General features: G+C 42.4%; 1 protein-coding gene across 1 annotated transcript in view; it reads right to left on the reverse strand.

Annotated features, from left to right (window-relative positions):
* Positions 1–9,452, reverse strand: part of ANTXR2 (ANTXR cell adhesion molecule 2) — a 178,143-nt gene extending 168,691 nt beyond the window's left edge. The window contains exons 1-3 of the mRNA XM_061420583.1: positions 8,468–9,452; positions 7,739–7,810; positions 5,554–5,625 (exon numbers count right to left, since the gene is read on the reverse strand). Of these exons, the coding sequence (XP_061276567.1) occupies positions 5,554–5,625; positions 7,739–7,810; positions 8,468–8,619 (296 nt within the window). The 5' untranslated portion in view covers positions 8,620–9,452. The remainder of the gene's footprint in view (positions 1–5,553; positions 5,626–7,738; positions 7,811–8,467) is intronic.
* Positions 9,453–19,596: the final 10,144 nt, after the last annotated feature.

The following is a 19,596-nucleotide window of genomic DNA, read 5'->3' on the forward strand; positions in this document are numbered from 1 at the left end:
CAGTTAATAACTCAGGTTCTAGAGTCAGACCAACCCAATCGTTCATTCAACATATACTTCCTGAGCATCTACTATGTTTCAAGCTCTGTTATAGGTGTTAAGATTTGGAGGTGAAGGTAAACGAGACAAAGAAGACCCCTCTGCTCTCATGCAGTTTACATTAGGGTTATGGAGATAAAATAAATCGATTAATTATCAGAACAATTTCAAAAAGTGATAACCAAATAGAGAATTGTGAGACACTACTGGGAAGGTGGGGTAGGATTGCTTCACACCTGATACCAAGGCAAGGCCTCTCCGGGGAGGTGACGCATGGGATGAGGCCAGGCAAGACATGGGGAAGACAAAGGGCAAAACTGCTAGTATAGAAACACACTCGGCCCGTTCAGGGAAGGGAAAGGTGGCGAGTGGGCGAGACTGGGGCATGCAGTGTTAGGACAGGATTGGGTGAGCAGTCAGGTAGGGCTTTTAGGCCACTGGGAAATGCTTTCTACTCTAAGCCATCAGATTGTCTTAAGAGCAAGAGTGGCATGATCTATTCTACATTTCAAGAGACCATTCTGGCTAATATACTCCTCATCACTGATTAACTGTGTGTCCTTGGACAAGCTACATTTCCTTTCTCAGCTTCAGTTTCCTCATTTATAAACTTGAGATAATAGTATCTATGACATGGAGTTGATATAAGGGTTAAATAATGAATGGAAAGCATTTTGCACAGTATCTAGCACATAAAAATGTTCACTAAATGTTTCCAACTAAATCGCTTTTACCTCATTAAGATTACACTGAACAGAACTAAGCATAATTCACTATCACCAATTATTCAACACAATAACTAAAAATATCCTTTTAAATGAGTCTTGATTCAAATTCTCTAACACCGAGAGGCTGGATATTTCCATGTTGAGTCAACACTCAGCACTTTCCTCTTACTGGATCCTATAATACAGCCCTGAGTTATATGTGTTTGTATACACTCCTCACTATCACACACAAGATTATCCATCCTTGTGTTACCTCCAGAGCACATAATGCTCAAAACATGGTATACAGGGTAGCCAGAGCAGGATGGTGGGTAGGTGAGTGGAGGGATTACCAGATAGGGAGGATAAAAGAGAAGACTCTTGAGAGTCCCTTGGACTCCAAGAAGATCAAACCAGTCAATTCTACAGGAAATCAAGCCCGAATATTCATTGGAAGGACTGATGCTAAAGCTGAAGCTTCAATGCTTTGGCCACACGATGCAAAGAGCCAATTCATTGGAAAAGACTCTGATGGAAAAGACTGAAGGCAAAAGGAGAAGCAGGCAGCAGAATATGAGATGGTTAGATAACATCTCCAACTCAATGGACACGAATCTGAGCCGGAGACAGTGGAAGACAGAAGAAGCTGGCATGCTACAGTTCATGGGGTCGCAAAGAGTCAGACAGGACGCAGCAACTTAACAACAACAATGAAAATAAAATAAAATAAAAATCATGAGGGCAAAAGAAGAGCATGTTTCAAATTGAAATATTCAAAATAATAACATTTTAGGACTTTCCTGGTGGTCCAGGAAAGTCTGCCTGGACCTGCCAATGCAGGGGACAGAGGTTTGATCCCTCATCCAGGCAGATTCCACACGCCACAGGGCAACTAAGCCCATGTGTCACAACTACTGAAGCCTGTGGGCTCTAGGGCCCATGCTCCACAATGAGAGAAGCCACTACAATGAGAAGCCCTCACACGGCGACTAGAGAGTAGCCCCACTCACCTCAACTAGAGAAAGCCCACGTGCAGCGACGAAAACCCAATGCAGCCAATAAATAAAGTTTTTAAAAAATAATGGTTTTAAATCATGAGCATATAAAATGGATAACTGATCATTTCTTGCCATGTTTATTATTCTGTTTATGCATTTACATAGTACCAGACTTCATGATGAAACCCTAACAGAAGACACAGTCCAACTGTAAGGACTTACTGCCTTCTAATCTTGCTTCCTCTCTACTGAAGATATTTAGCAACACTTTGAAACACGAAGAGGTACTTCTCATATTTACCAAGCTACAGAAGAATTATGAGAAATAGAAACAAAATTGTGAAACCTGATGTATTTGACCTTTGCTTTTCCTATGCGCTCAGACCTCTAAGTGTGACATCAAGAAAATTCATGCGTAGAATTCCCCTTTCTAGACTTTGAAACAAGGATCCCCAATAGCTGTGGCAACATTCGTTCAGTGATCTTGCATCTAAATATGTGAATGATTTCTACACACTTAAAAGGCAGGAACAGAGATGCAGATGTAGAAAATGGACATGTGGACATGGAGAGAGTGGGTTGAATTGAGAGATTAGGCTTGACATAAACATATCACCCATGTGTAAAATAGATAGCTGGTGGGAAGCTGCTGTATAGTATATGGAGCTCAGCTCGATACTCTGTGGTGACCTAGAGGGGTGAGATGCTGGGGCAGGAGGTAGGTGGAAGGAGGGGAGGAGGGGGAAGGGGTTGCAAGGAAAGGGAGGTCCAAGAGGGAGGGGTTATATGCATACATATAGCTCACTCACTTTGTTGTACAGCAGAAACATACAACACTGTAAAGCAAGAATACCCCAATTTTTTTTTTAAAAAAGGGGGGGTATAATGAATGAAAAGTGACCTTATATCCAAATATAGAGGACCATAGAAATTTGAAAAGTTACTAATTAAATAAAATTGGTAAAAGAACAACTAGGTTCAGAATTTAATCCTTTAATGGAAACTGTTCTGTAATATACAAAATACTTTTGTATGCATTGTCTTATTTTTGATCCCCACAAATCTCTTAAGGAAACACAGTTAAAAAAAAAAAAAAGAAAGAAAGAAAGAAGGAAAACACAGTAGATTATGCCTGCAGTTTATAGACATAAATACTGACAGAATGAGAAGATGATTTATCCCATCTCTAACCAATAAGTAGCAAAACTGGAACTCTAACCCAGGCCTTGTTAGTGTACATTCTGCTACCCCAAACTAATGCAATTTGGCAAACAGGGAAATTTGTTAAAACTAAATTTATTTCTATTTAAAAAGAGAAAGAAGAGCCAACTATGTTTTAAGTTGCAAATAGCATTATACTAAAATTCCTCCTGAACTATTATAAATCCTTTCAAGCAGTACAATAATTCCTTTATATAAGGATAATGCCTCCCCATGATTAAAATACTGCACACTCCCTAACTGCAGATACTAACAACAACAAAGCTCTCTTCTCTTGATACATATATGCCAGACTCTGTCCTACATTGTCCACACACACTGACTTCAATTTTTACAGCAGTCTTATGAGGTAGGTATTATTATTACGACCATCATCGTCATCATTATTCAGATGGAAAAAAGTGAAGCATAAAGAGGTTGTCACTTGTCTGTGACCATTTGGCTAGGAAATTGGTTCAGCAACTTTCAGCTGCAATATTATGCTGCCTCTGGAAACAGAAGCCTCTTTATCCCAACCTCTGCCTTATCAGATTCAACCAATGATAACGGAAAATCTTTAGTGAGATTCAGTTTAGTTCATTCTCTCAGTCCTGTCCAACTCTTTGTGACCCCATGAACAGCAGCACGCCAGGCTTTAACCCGTCCATCACCAACTCCTGGGTTAAAATTGTGTTAGTGAGGTTGTGTACAATAATATAAATTTACTATTATTATAGTGTATAGTAATAGTAAAAATTGTGTTAGTGAGATTAACACAATTTAAACCCTTTCCATGCCTGCTGATGCAATACCAATCTTGCTGACCTGTGATTACAGTTTATCAAAGTGCTGGAGAACTCACATATAAAGTACCTAACAGAGAACCTAGCACAAAGTAGGCAGTTAACAATTACTGAGAGTCTATAGTGTGTCTGGCAATATTCTAAATGCTTTTCTCTACATATGCACTCCACAAATGTTAGCATGGTTCTCTTTTTGTGCTACATGCTATGTATATGCTCAGTTGCTCAGTCGTGTCCAGTTCTTTGCGACCCCATGAACTGTAGCCCGCCAGGCTCCTCTGTCCATGGGACTTCCCAGGCAAGAATACAGGAGTGGGTTGCCATTTCCTCTTCCAGGGGATCTTCCCAATCCAGGATCAAACCTACAGCTCCTGCATTGGCAGGTGGATTCTTTACCACTGAGTGACTGGGGTGAATCAAAAGCTGTTTCTTTGGAAATTAAGCTAGGCAATGGAAAAAATTCTTTTCATGAAGGCAAGGACTGTTATATCAATGGGAATAAACAGCTGTTGTATTTGGGTTGTTAGGGACTACTGTTGCCCCGGCCTTTGATGAGACCCAGATGCACATGAGAAAGTATGAAACGAAGTATCAGAGAGGAGACTGAGGTCATAAGCTGGACTCCCCACCTACAGAGAGATTTCCTCTCCAGGAAAAGTAAAACTTAAAGCACAAATATGTTAGAAGTTTGATGGATTTTCCAAATCAATTCTGGGAATTTTAAATAAGTTACCTCTGTAAGCTCTTTTAAAAATTATGTGTTCTCGACATTTTTAAAGTAAAAAAAAAATACTTTATTTAAAGGAACTATAAACACAAAACTTCTCAGAAATCCACATATTACACAGAACAAGGTACAACAGCCTTCTTTGCTGAAACTACAGTTTGGAGAAATTGGGTTTCACAATAAAACTAACCCACTCATTTATTCAAGAATTGATTAAGAACTACCTTGTGTACTTCATGTTAAATGAAGTAGAAAACCTCCCTTCCCACTATGGAAAGTACCACTCTTTAAAATGTCAATGACTACTTAATTTTTTAACTTTTTATTCTATGATGGAGTATAGCTGATTAACCATGTTGTGAAAGCTTCAGATGGAAAACAAAGGGACTCAGCCATACATATACATGTATCCATTCTTCCCCAATCTCCCCTCCCATGCAGGCTGCCACCTAACATCAATGACTACTTCTAACTTGCCACAATGATTATTTCAAACGACACCAAAATGGTCATATAAAGTATTATGACATTGATTTGGGGGAAATTTATATATATATATATGAAATTAAATTAAAATTCATAAATATATATATTTATGAAATTAAAAGCGAGTTCTTTCATAAAGGTAAACCTATTCTGCATCAGTGGACCTCAGAGTAAGTCTGAAGATGCAGGATGTCTGCTCCATCTAGTAAATTATCCAAATAGATCCATATCTTTCTCCTCCTTAATGTTCTTCAAATTCCTAGTTGATTAATATATTACATCGAAACAAGAAAGATGTAGAACTACTTACAGTAACAGAGAGGGGGAAAGGTGGGAGGCAGTAAACGCACAACTAAGGCGGAGATCTGGGTCTCATTGTACATTCCACAGCAATGTGAATGATATTGATTTTCAGATTAGCTGCTCTTTTTTATTATTCATACCTCCTTTTCCCTCTATTAGTGAAGAGAACTAAACTGTCTGCGTACTTGCTTGATTCCACTGAGAGGCCTGAATCACCACTTGGAAATATCCATCATTCCTTTAAGATTAGTCTCTACTAAAAGCCTGCAGCAAAGTGATAATGCACTAACCTGTCTCCGGTTAATGGCAAAATAATGGTGGCTTGAGAAGAAAACACAATGAAAGATAATCTCATTTGAGGGCTGCAAAACAAGAAAAGAGGCAGTTAAAACATTTTTAAAAGAAATATTGATATAATACAGATGTATAGCTAGGTAATCTCATTTAAAATCAGTCTCACTGAACAGTCCAGTCTTCTTTTAAATGGAACCCCTAAGTAGATACATGAACTCTGCTCAACATTACCATTATCACATAAGTCATTCTGGATTTAGTCAGTGCTGCTCAGCACTCAGGCACTCCTCTCTGACCCACAGGGCCACTTTAGGAACAAATTACCTAGAAAGATAAATCCCAGGCCAGTGGAAAGTTTTCTTTCTTTCTTTTTTTTTTTTTTTTTGTAGAAAGCTCTTTCTTTGGCCTTCTACCTCATCTTCTTCAAGGAGGCCAATCCCTTCAGAATGATTATCATAGCAAGTTTAGGGCTGGAGACAAGCAGGTTTGATTTAATTACCACAACTATGAGAGGAGTTCATACAAGTTATCCTGAGGTAGGATTACTTAAGGAGTGTCAAGGACAATGTGAAAGAGAAGAACAAATCACATTTTGATTAGACATGCTCAGTTCTCTAAGTCTTTAGCATCATACTTCTGACTGGCAACAACTGCCCTAGTTAGCTACACCTTTTAAGCTCTAAGCCTTGACCTCACAGAATGATTCCTGTTTCAAAGACACCCTATGCAATGTTTCTTAAGATCTGAACCTGAGGCTGTAACACTCAGCTCTATAAATTGAAGAGCAGAATGATGCCCAAGGGTTACACATATTTGAAAAGTCATTCACTTCAGTAGTCACCCTTTACTCATTTCCTACAATATATTATGGGTTAGCAACTGAACAACTAAACTTGTGCCAGAGAACTGTTTACTATAGAATTCCAATTTGTAAACCAGACCAAATAAGAGCCCTACTTCTTGGAAATGTACTGAAATGACCCACTGCGTTTGATCAAAATCTATGAGACACTCTGCACACTCTTGGATTAAATCAGAAAATTTATCAACAACTCTCTCTCCTGCCTTTGACACTTAACGATATAGAGCCTCATTTACTTTTCTTTCCTAGACAAGCTTACCTTAGACCCTGTCCAGAAATGAGTGTTATACTTGGCTTCTTAAACAGGAGACTGATGACTGAACATGGACAAGCATACATTTTTATAGGGATAAGCTTACTGCTGCCAATAACTGAAAGCAAGGATTTCCTAGGCCTCTACAGATTGTTTGAAGTTACTTGCAACATGACTTTCAAAATGTTTTGATCATCCAAGCCTGTTTTAAAGAAAACATTTGGGCTAACACGACTGAAAGAAGCAATATTTAATGATACAGCTCCTTTTCATGTCCTTTCCATTATCTTGATAAACTTGCATTTCCTCGTTGCATTTTTTCTTCTTTAAAAAGAAAAAAAAAAAAAAAGAGGAGGAGGAAAAAAGCCTCAAAAGCCTAGTGTCCTAGGGTCACTTTTAAATAAGAAAGCCACTAATTTCTGGTTACCTCTAAATAAGAGAGTAAGCTGGCTATCATAGCAGTTATGCTTTTTATAGGAGACAAACCAATCTTTCCTAGTAAGGCTTATTGCATATATAGAACAGTTAAATTTTAAACCAGCCACACACCCACACATTGTGTAAACACAAGTCATTTCTTTAAAGGCACACACACACACAAGTGCCTTTTCTGGTAGTGGGTTATTAACACATGCTCATTTGAAGTTTACCAACACTTTTTTTCTTAATGAGGACCTCAATAATGCTAAGAATTGTGTGGAATGGCAAATATATTATGGGTATTATTAGCATAAATTTTTAAAGTGATAAATTTTGAGAAAGCATAAGTGAAATTCAAAACAGATGAAAACTCAGAAAGGAAAAGACATTTGGAATCATGTCTGAAGATACTTCCCCAGAGCCTGAGCCAAGTTTCTGGGATCCAGATGAAATAAGGCCTCAACAACTGAAGGGCTGTCCTAATAACAGCATGTGTGTGATAAGACCTTGAGGCACTTAAAAATCAACACTTCAGTAAAGGCTTTCCTTGCAAATGGTTTCCAAAAAAGGATACCCTATCTAGCCTTTGGTCTACTTGCCTCCAACTCAAAGTCCCCTGCTTAGGAAAGAAAAGTAGGAGAAATACCTTACAAATCTCTCTGTAAGTTGCTGGACAAAATTGTAAATTTCAATCCAGTTATTTGCCACACTCCCAGACCTGAAAAAGAAAATTGAACGAATCAGAAAAACAACACATTTACAGGGGTGTAAGCTGACCTCTTCTTCAAGCCAAGTTAACAGTATTAGCAACTGAAAGGTAGGTGCTACAAGAACCTAGGAAGTCTACCCATCTTCAAGGATCACCTGCCTGCTAATTGTCTGGAGTAAGATCCCAGCTCTTCAAATAAACACAGCCTTCCTTAGAAGGAAATGCAATCCACAGTTGAGAACGTTAACTTTAGACTGCCAAGCTACAATGAAAGTGCTGTGCTCAGGGTAAAACCCGGCAAACTTTAGCCAGCGTGAGGCGTTGAGGACTGGGGGACTCAGAAGGAGTCTTATGTGGGTCCCAGGGTCGCAGAAGGTTACCCCAAGTGACCGCACTCCCATTTCCTAAGAAACCCCGCCACTGGCCAGCAGTGACTGCCCATCTCCCTAGAGAGCCTAGCAGCTCGGGGCTCCTCCTATTACCCCGCAGCCCGCACAGATCCGAAAGCGCTCGCCTTTCGGACAGAGATAGCAACAGGGCGCCCATCACCGGAGTTACCACTCACCCCTCCCCAGGTCACACAGACATCTCAGCCTCCCCCCACCATAGCTCACCACCCAGGGCCACTCTCCCCAGGAGACCCTGGATCCCTTTTCCCGCACTCACTTGTCTAAGACGAAGTAGAGATCAAAGGCTCCGTGGCAGGAGGGCTGCTCCTGGGCGCTCAGCAGCCCCCCGGGACCGCTGAGAGCGAGCAGCCACAGCCCAGGGACCAGCCAGCGCCCGGGACAGCGGGCCGGGGAGAGCCCCGCCACCATCCTGCGGCCGGGGGTCTGCGGCTCCCTCCTGCTCGCACCCCCCTCGGCTCGGCTAGACTCCACTCGGGGGCGACGCTAGGGTGGTGGGAGTGACCAGGGATGCACCCTGAGGTGGGGGTTAGCGAGTCCCTTAGGGCGCCGGCGCCTGGGTCAGCGGGACCCACTGACTGACAGAGGGAGGGAGACAGGGAAGGAGGGAGGTCCTAGGAGGACAAAGGGAGACTCCGCCGCCGCCGCAGCTGCCGCCGGAACTCTTGACGAATCCCCGTGGAAGAGCGATCCGGCCCTCCCCCTCCCGATTCCGGAGAGTTCCTGCAGATGACCGTGGCCCGCGGCGACTGCTCGCAGGAGAAGTTCCCCCGCCGCGTTGGGTCGAGCCTCCAGCCTCCGCTACGGAGCTCGGGTCCTCCAGGAGGGCCGCCCGGGACGCGGCCGCCGCCGCGTACACTTAAAAACGGAGGACCGCTCGGTTCGGGTTCCCCGCCTCCGCCGGGCACTGCAAACTTTTCTTCCTCGTACTCGGCTCTGGCACCGCGCGGCGGCCGGGCGGTCCTCTTTAGGGGAGGAGGCCGGGCGGCTCCGGAGAAGCCACTCGCAGCCAAGGCCAGAACCGCAATCCGGCCGGGTCTCCGCGGTGGCAGTGTGCGCCCGAGGGCGGGGCCTGAGCCGAGCCACACATGCACACTTGTGGGTTCGTGCCGAGCCGAGATGACTAAGGCTTGCCAGCTTTTGGAAAGGAGAGAAGTAGTTTAGAAAAACAGATGTCCTCTAGAAACTAAACAACCCCCCTTCCTGTACCCTGCAGACTCGGCCTGTTGCAGCAGCTGTGCAGAGCAGCCCGTGGCGAGGTTGGGAGACTGAGGTCTAGCGGTCTCGAGAAAGGGCATGACCCCCTCTCTCTGCCTCACCCCCATTATCACAAGCGCACTTGCTGCTCTGGTATCTAAAGAAGGCAACTTCCTCTTTTTTTTTTTAAATAAACCTACTTCATTGTTTCATCTCACAGACTAGAAACTTCTCTGTGTGGGGTGTTGGGGGGAGTAAGGGTGGGAAACTCTTCAGGAGTGAACAGTTGTACCTCAAAACATTGCATCCCACTGACATTGATCTCAAGCTCCAGATATTAAGAATTTCATCTCGGAGCAAACTTGCACAGGAGCGAGAGTTTGCATGCATTTTGGATTCTCTGCTTACCCATTCTGCACTCAACCTCTCCTCTCTGCCCCCACCGCAACCTGCCTTTCCCCGGTGGAAACTGGCTTTTAGAGACTAACCATCTGACCGGTATGTTAGTCGCTCAGCCGTGTCCAACTCTTTGTGACCCCATGAACTGTACCACCTCAGGCTCCTCTGTCCATGGGATTTCCCAGGCAAGAATACTGGAGTGGGTTGCCATTTCCTCCTCCAGGGGATCTTCCCCACCCTGGATTGAACCCTCCTCTCCTGAGTTTTCAGTATTGGCAGGCGGATTCTTTACCACTGAGCCAACAGGGAATCCCACTGGTATACACACCAGTGATTGAGAGTAACATTCAGTGTCACCTCCTCTTCATTTGAATCAAGTCAAGGCTTTATGATAAAAAGTTCATATAGTACTACATTACATGTTGTCTCAGCAGTTTGAATAGTTGTGGTGCACATTTAACTTTTCGTTTACATTGTCTTTGACTACAACCAGATTTGCAAGCTGTTTGAAGACAGAAATCTATCACCTTAGTATCTACTTTAGGTAAAAAATCTGCCTGCCCATGCAAGAAACTCAGTTCAGTCTCTCGGTCGGGAAGACCCCTGGAGAAGGAAATAGCAACCCACTTCGGTATTCTTGCCTGGGAAATTCCATGGACAGAGAAGCCTGGCAGGCTATAAATCCATGTTGCAAAAGAGTGGGACACAACTTAGCGCCTAAAACAACGACAATATGCCTGGCACTGTTCTAGGACCTAGAGTTAAAGCTCAGAATAAGATGACAAGCCCCAGTTTCCATGAAGCTTGCAGTCTGGATGAGGAGGAAAAGCAGGCAGAAATACATAAGTAAATGTCTATATAGAAGGTAGCTCACAGAGATTTAAAATATGGTCATATGATAGAGAAAGACCAACTAAAGGACTAACAAGAAGGTAGCCATTCCAAGAGCTAGAGGAGGAAACATTTCCCGTGACTGCAACTTTCCAGAAGTATTAGCTTAGCACATTCAAGAAACAGAAAGAAAAACAGTGTAACTGGAGTTTTATGAGAAAGAGGAAGAGAGCCAGACAGGGGCTAGCTAGTATATGTTTCATAAACTGTGGTAAAGAATTCAAATATTTTATATTGTGCGACTGAAGCCCATTCAAGGAGTTCTAGGGGTGGGGAAGGGGATCAATTGTTATGATCTATGTTTTTTATAGATCGTTACAGCTGATATGATACAATGAATTTGAAGACAGCAAGAATGAAAGCAAGAAAACCAGTTAGCAGACTAGTGCAGTACCAGGGCACAATAAAATGGTACCCTGGACCAGCATCTCTGTAGTGTCTGAACATAAAGATAGAAACAGGTAAGAACTTCGGTAAATACAGGTGGACCCCCAGTTCGGAAATGTCTGCCACTTAGAGATGGAAATTCCACTATCATCCACTGGACCTACCACTTCTTACCTGATAGGGTAAGGCAGGTACTGATGGGCCAAGTGGCTGATTGAGTAGAAGATAACACTTTTGTTAGAAAGAAATACAAATCCTCCATTGTTTTCAAGTAAGTGAGCTCCAGGGGAAAAAAAAAAAAAAAAGTCCAATGAGAGGGATGGCTATATTATCAGAATCCTAATTCTGTGCTCCTTGGTCTCATCTTCTCTTAAGTTTCTGAAATTCTGATTTTTCTGCAGCCATAAGGCCTCCAGGAATATGCTGCCACCTCTCATTTCAGATTTAGGCCCTGTTGTGGATACACTGGAAATCCCGTGGCTCAGACTCTAAAGAATCCGCCTGCAATGCAGGAGACCTGGGTTCATTCCCTGGGTCAGAAGATCCCCTGGAGAAGGGAATAGCAACGCATGCCAGTATCCTTGCCTGGAGAATTCAGTGGGTAGTAGAGCCTGGTGGGCTACAGTCCATGGGGTTGTAATGGATACATTCATCTCTTTGACTTCCCATAGCAGAATTGACACAGGTTGACTTTCAGGAAACTTATCTTAACAGCTTGTTAAAGGTTTTTATCATTTACTGTTGGTCAAAACTGATCTCCATTTTCAACTTTCATTTTAATCAAGATAGAATCTGAGATACCATATATCTTTAGCAATGAATATCATATTAGTACATGACTGAATAAAATCAGGGTTGTGGGGGATTGCCAAAAAGCAATAACCACTGCTTTCAAGTTAGAAGATGACAGAAGTTAATGTCTCATGCACTCTATCCTCATGATGAAGTATTTTAAATTCACATACACTGGCTTCTTTTCCCCAGGTTCTTCACCCATTTCTGTTCAATTTCTGGGACTCCACAAACTAGTTTAAGGATCCATCTTGTGCTAGGAACAAACTAAAGCAAAATACTTTGCAATTAAAACTCGTTCTTCCTCCAAATTCCTAGGCCCTCCTAGACTTCTCTCATTCAGTTCTTCTTTCCTGATAAAGAAGGAAAGATTAACCCTTGTTGATTTACTTGGGTAATTAATCCAGCCCAGTTCTGAAATTTTTATCATTGCAGCAAGGATGTGGCTTCATCTAGCACAGGCCAATAATTAATGGAATCATTTTCCTCTAATATAAATGAGTGGGAAGGTCATTAATTTGCTGGGGCAACCAACTGTCCCAATTTGTCCCAGACTGAAGAGTGTCCAGGGACATGCAACTTTCAGTGCTGAAACTGGGGCAGACGCTGGGGTGGTCCCTAAAGAGGGCTGTTAGTCACACTATTTCCAAGAAATAATGAGGGAAGGTGACAGCGAGGGCAGACAGGAATCGCAACAAGCCATGAAGTAGGAGAGGTCACAACAGTAAAACTTTCTCTTCCCCCACTCTGGGGAGAGAGGACTCAGGCCTTATGTCAGCTGGATACTAGCCAGGTAGAGCTTCAAATTGACTTCTGTACCATTACAAACGGACTTCCCTGGTGGCTCAGACAGTAAAGCATCTGTCTACAATGTGGGTAGACCCAGGTTCGATCCCTGGGTTGGGAAGATCCCCTGGAGAAGGAAATGGCAATCCACTCCAAGACTATTGCCTGGAAAATCCCATGGACAGAGGATATAGCCCATAGGGTCGCAAAGAGTCGGACACAACTGAGTGACTTCACTTCACTTCACCATTACAAACATTCTGGCACACTGTTTAACTCTTTTATTTATTTTAATTTATTATTTTTATTTTGCTTCTTCAGGTGTTAGAGCATGTGGGATCTAGTTCACCAATAGGGGGTTGAACCCAGGCCCTTTGCATTGGGAGCACAGAGTCTTAGCCACTGGACCACCAGGGAAGACCGTAACTTTCTATTTTAAATCAAAAATGAGATAAGAAATGCAGATTTTTAGCAGGAGGGACACTTAAACTGAATGATTTAGATAAATAAATCTAAAATACTTCTTTTTGATCAAATTATCTGCATTTCTGCTGAAGTAGTTTGCTTCATAATCCATATAAGCCCCCACTCTTTGAAAGTTATTCTTTGTATCAAACTGAAGTTCTAGTTCAACATTAGAGTTTATTACCTTATTGTAAAACATACTAATAAATCCAAGAACATTTTAAACTCAGTTTAAGGCACTTAGAGTAGCTTGACATTGACACCTGATTAAAAGTATCCACTAGGCCTTTGGTCACATCCCATCTCTTACACCCACAGAGCTCCTATGGATTTTATGTTAAATTTTATTTATTTATTTACTAATTTTTATTTAACAAGTATTTATCAATACCCACTAGGTATTTGGTAATATTCTAAGCATATAACTTATGCTTTCAGGAGTTCATCTTTCCAATATCCTATCATTAATTTATTTCTGTCTCCTCTGACGCCAGCAAAGAATAAACAGAAGAGACAAATAAGCTACAATAATAAACACAGGAAAATAGAAATGAATGTATCCTTTATGTGTAAAAAGTCATATAATCTATATTATTTACAAGTTGATAACTTTTTATGACATGTAAATAAAGTACCACAACGGAAGTGATTCATATCCACAGTACCTGTAGAGTGATTCATTATATAACTACCATGATTCACAGGAAGACAATAAGTACCTATAGATGACAGAGTTTATTCAAACTTTTATCAGTATAGTCACTAAAGAGCTAGATTTCCCCAATGTCTGAACTAGTTCCTGACAGTGAACAAAATGCTTTTTGAAGGTGCCGATTACTTCTAAGTTAATATCTCTGTGTGTGACAACAGGGGATGTCAACCAATGGCAGAAAATGGTTACTAACATCTGCGTTTGGGACTGAAAGAAAGTGAAAGTTGCTCAGTCGTGTCCAACTCTTTGCAACCCCATGGACTATACAGTCCATGGAATTCTCCAGGCCAGAATACTGGAGTGGGTAGCCTTTCCCTTCTCCAGGGGATCTTCCCAACCCAGGGATTGAACCCAGGTCTCCTACACTGTGGGAGGATTCTTTACCAGCTGAGCCACAAAGGAAGCCAGAGTGGGTAGCTTATCCATTCTCCGGCAGATCTTCCCAACCCAGGAATCTAACCAGGGTTTCCTACATTGCAGACAGATTCTTTACCAACTGAGCTATTAGGGAAGCTGCTTGGGACTGGGTGTGTCTTAAATCCAGTTTCCCAGAAACAGAGCTGAGACTCTGAGATCTTCCTGCAGGAGGTATATTGGGTCATGCTCTCAGAAGCAAAACCTCTGAAGAGTGAAGAAGCAGAACTAGTCAGAGGAAAAATTGAAACATAACACAATTGCAGAGGCAGTCTCAGCCCACCCCAGTGGTAGTCTGGAGCTGGAATGGCCTTTCACAGCTGTCCTGAATTGAATGAAGTCAGAGTTTTGTGTCCCTGTGGACACCCCTTTAAAAATAAGTGTAACCTTGGGCAAGACAGCTTCCTCTGACTTAGGACGTTTATAAGAAGGAGATGTGAGCTGCCAGCAGTCAAAACTCCTGGCTGTGGAAATGAGTACCTCAATCCTGAAGGAGGACCACAGCATCCAGAACATCCATAAAAAGATAAACACCTGGCAGCTTGTTTGATGAAAGTCATATCTCGTGTGAAATGTCAGATGTTCACAAACCAACGCAGGCTCTGAATGGCATCCTGGAGTGATAATGCCCTGTGATGACACCCTTTCTTCTCACTCACTCTAGAGCAGACCTGGTCCAGGCCAGTTTCTCAATGCTTAGTGAAATTATTCTAATTATGTCCTGTCTTCCCATACCTCCTACACACTTCAGGGTGAATTATTTTTCTGAAGTACAAACCAATCATGCTAATCACCTAAGTAATAATTGCCAGTGAGATACCATCTCCTAGTTACTTACGGTCCTCCACAATAGCATCACAGATTAGCTCCATATCTTTACCTCGAATAAGTTAAGCCCCCTCATGTACTCTATGCTCCAGAGAAACCATGGTAATCACCATGCCCCCATATACACAAATATGCCTTTGGGACTTGCCTCATTTTGTATTTCCATTTCCCTGACACCATATTTCAGGTTTCAGATTCTATTTCCTCTTTCACTTCCCTTCCATTCTGTTACTGAACAATTCAGGTCAAAAGCCATTAGACGAGGCCAAGCAAACAGTGTTCTGGTGGAGAGGATCTATAGTACTCGAAGGCAGGATATCAGAGGCCAAGCAGAGTAAGGAATTTCCCAGGTGCAGGGAGGGGCAGCCTGGCACGGAATATTGAACCAAAAAGGGTGAGGGAGATTTCCACATGGGAGGGCAGTGGCCCAGCATGAGGCGTCAAAGAATCAGCCAGGTGAGGAGGTTACCCGTGTGTGTGTGTGTGTGTGTGTGTGTGTGTGTGTGTGTGTAGGGGGCACTACCCGATGTGTGGTTTCTGAGCCTAAGCGAGGACAAGAAGACTTCTGTTCAGGGAAGGAAGCCCACCGTGGAGCAGTTGGAGCCTACACACAGACTCCCATGCAGGGAAGTCCCCCAGTGCAGGATGTCAGAGCACAGATAGAGCATGAAGAGAGACTAAACTGGAACACCAGCTGTCCAGAATGTTGAAGCATGAGGGAGACAAGCCGAGGGTGGGGCAGTGCAGAGCTGAGTGTAAGAGCTTGCTGCTGCTGCTGCTGCTAAGTCACTTCAGTCGTGTCCAACTCTGTGCAACCCCATAGATGGCAGCCCACCAGGCTCCTCTGTCTCTGGGATTCTCCAGGCAAGAATACTGGAGTGGGTTGCCATTTCCTTTTCCAAGCTTGAGAAGTGTGTAAAGGAATTCTGCACAAGGGAGCCAGCCTGCTGTGGGACTGGACCAAAGCAGAGCAGGGAAAGTTTCAGATTGGGGAGCACTTGGCTGGATATATTGAAGCCTAAGTATTAATAGCACATGGAGGCTTTTATTCAGGAGTCACCTCCATAGGATTTCAGAGCCCAGAAGGGTTATAGAAAGAGCCACCCCAGGGCAGGGTGGCAGCCATGTTCAGAGTGTGTCACTGCCTTAGTGGGAGCAGCAGATGGTGACAGTGTCAGAACTCCCGCAGGAGAGGGCAGCAGTCCTGGGGGCCGGTCACAGTGGTGATGAGAAAGCAGCTACGTGCAGAGGGATAGATAGATTGAGTACACAGATAACACACTTTTCATCGTCTGAGAAGGAAGTTACAAATAAGGAAATGAGAAAGTAATTACTCTTCTCATAGGTCTGTGATGCATCTTGACACAACCTGATTCACACGCCAGTTTTCAAATTCTAGTCATTTTGCTGTTTTTCAACATCCCAGGTCAGGGAGTGGTGGAAATCAAGGAAAATAGAAAAGCTGCCTAAAATGGTGGACCCTAATTGAACTCACTCAACACTGATCCAACTCCCCTCCAGTGTGTCTTTTGCATGCTAGAAAAAGCTAAAAATGGACATTTCCTAAACTCCCTTACAGGTTTTCCTCATGGTTTAGAATCCACCCATATATGCTCAGGCTGGACTTCGGATCAGAACTAAGTTCTATGAGGAGACAAACAGAGCATGCAGTGTCATTTGTTTAATTAATTAGCTGTGCTGGGTCCTAGTTGCAATAGACAGAATCTTCAGTCTTCATTGGGGCATGAGGGATCTAGTTCCCCGACCAAGGATGGAACCCAGGACCCCTGCATTGGAAGTTCAGAGTCTTAGCTCTTGGACCATCAGGGAAGTCCCTGCAGTGTCCTTTTGTTGGTGCAGGTCATGACAGAGGCTGTGTGCAGGAGGCAGCATCTGGACCTCATTTAGTGGCTTCAGGATTAACTACCTTAATCTCAGTAGAGTGAGCAGCTCCCTTGCACCCCCATGCTGGGTGTATTTGGGGAGTTGTCCCTGAATGCTCGGCCTTCATCCTCCTTCTTCAGCAATTCAAATGACTCTGTGAGCTCTTTATACTTCTTAATAAATCCCTTTCTCTTAGCCGCAATTCTGTTTTCAAGCACACAGACAAGTCCTAACATTCTATAATCTCTGTGAATCTTACATTAGTCATTTTGCTGGCATTTATAATTACGATAAAAGATTGTAAGTGGAAGAAAAGAGATAAGAAATTGTGAAATTTTAAATTATCCTTTGCACTCATTTGATATTATTCCTCTCCTTGGTAAATGCAAATATTCTGCAGGAAGTTCAGTTCAGTTCAGTTACAGTCATGTCTGACTCTTTTCGACCCCATGAACTACAGCATGCCACGCTTGCCTGTCCAGCTCCCAGAGCTTGCTCAAATTCATGTCCATTGAGTCAGTGATGCCATCCAGCCATCTCATCCTCTGTTGTCCCCTTCTCCTCCTGCCTTCAATCTTTCTCAGCATTGAGGTCTTTTCCAATGAGTTAGTTCTTCAGATCAGGTGGCCAAAGGATTGGAATTTCAGCTTCAGCATCAGTCCTTCCAATGAATATTCAGGACTGATTTCCTTTAGGATTGACTGCTTTGATCTCCTTGCAGTCCTAGGGGCTCTCAGGAGTCTTATCCAACACCACAGTTTGAAAGCATCAATTCTTCAAACCATAACTTTGACTAGACAGATCTTTGTTGGCAAAGTAATTCTGAAGGAAATGGGAAATTTTAAATGTTTTTTAAATAATTTTATTGATTTATTTTTGGCTGTGCTAGATCTTCGTTGCTGCACGGGCTTTTTTCTAGTTGTAAAGAGTGGGGGCCGCTCTCCAGTTGCGGTGGTCACACTTCTCATTGTGGTGACTTCTCTTGTCTAGAGCACAGGCTCTAGAACATTCAGGCTTCAGTAGTTGCGGTGTGTGGGCTCAGCAATTGCAGTTCTCGGGCTCTAGAGTACAGGCTCAATAATTGTGGCACATGGGCTTGGTCGCTCCAAGGCATGTGGGATCTTCCCAGACCAGGGATTGAACCTGTGCCTCCTGCATTAGCAGGCAGATTCTTTACCAACTGAGCCATCAGGGAAGCCCTAATTTTTTTTTTTAAAGAGAAAGGTTTTCAAAAGGGGTTTACACTCTTCAAAAGTTTCACACACATGATTTCATATAATCCCCTAATAACACTTTCTGAAAAATCTACTCCTATATTGCCCCTCCCATCCTTCTCCCCATTGGTCAGTCACTCTGTCAGTCTGCTTCTTTTTGATTTTATTGACTAGTTTGTTGTATTTTTTAGATTCTACATATAAATGATATCATGCAGTGTTTGTCTTTGTCTGACTTATTCCACTTGGCATAAAATTGAACATTGTAAAGCACTGTAGAATTTAAAGACTCTTTCATTCAGAAAAAAAAAAAAAAAAATAGCACTTCCCTGGTGGCTCAGTGGTAAAGAATCTACCTGCCAATGCAGGAGACACAGGTTCAATTGCTGGTCTGGGAAAATTCCACATGCCCTGGGACAACTAAGCCCAGGCATCACAGCTACTGAGTCTATGCTCCAGAGACCAGGATCTGCAACTACAGAAGCCTACACAGCACACGGCCTGTGTTCTGCAACAAGAGAAGCCATTGCAATGGGAAGCCCGCAGACTACAACTAGAGCAGCCCCCACTCGCCACAACTAGAGAAAAGACCATGCACGAATGAAGACCCAGCACAACCAAAAACATTAACTTACATTTTTTAAAAGTAACCTTCACAGTAAGCAAAATCAATAAATTTTTACATACTGGAAAATATTCTTTTAAAAAGTAGAAGAAGAAGACCCAATCTACTTCTTTGAGGATATCATAAGACAAGTACAAATTTCTTTAGCTTTCTTAAGAACACAGAAGCAGAAATTTTAAATAACAAAATTCAAAGAATGGAAGTGGCTATAGATAGAAACAGACAACTCAGAAGGGAGACAAAACAAGTTACAGTTAAGAACAACACCTTCCTCAAAAGAGACAGACAAATAAACGCCCAGGTTTATCCTGTGGATGATACCAAATGAAGGTCTTCTTAGCCCATCCATTCAGTTGAGGGAATTCAAGTTTGGTTGCCCATTTTCCCTTACCTTAAATCATTGTGGGAGAAGGGGTCCCCATACCTATGTCTCCACCATTTTCAAGAAGCAAAAAAAAAAAAAAGTCCCTCTTTTAAGCTAAGCACTATATTTAAAGACTTTGTAGGCAACATGAAAAAGAAAAAGAAACTTTTTTTTTTGCTTCTTCCAAACTTGTTTATATAACATTTTAAACAGCCACATTGTTTCTGCTCCAAGATATTTAAGCTGTGGTATAAACTATTTTTTTTTAAGATAAAAAAGTTTGAAATGTAATTTTTCTATTTGGAGTGCCTACCATAAGTACTACAATTAAAAAGATTTTTCATATTCTGGAGTCCTTGCGTTTCTCATGGAAACCACTTGATGGGTGCATATCCAACTTTATTTTAACAGCACATATGGCACATAGATT

This window comes from Bos javanicus, chromosome 6 (genome assembly GCF_032452875.1).
Source record: "Bos javanicus breed banteng chromosome 6, ARS-OSU_banteng_1.0, whole genome shotgun sequence".
Classification (NCBI taxonomy): Eukaryota; Metazoa; Chordata; class Mammalia; order Artiodactyla; family Bovidae; genus Bos; species Bos javanicus.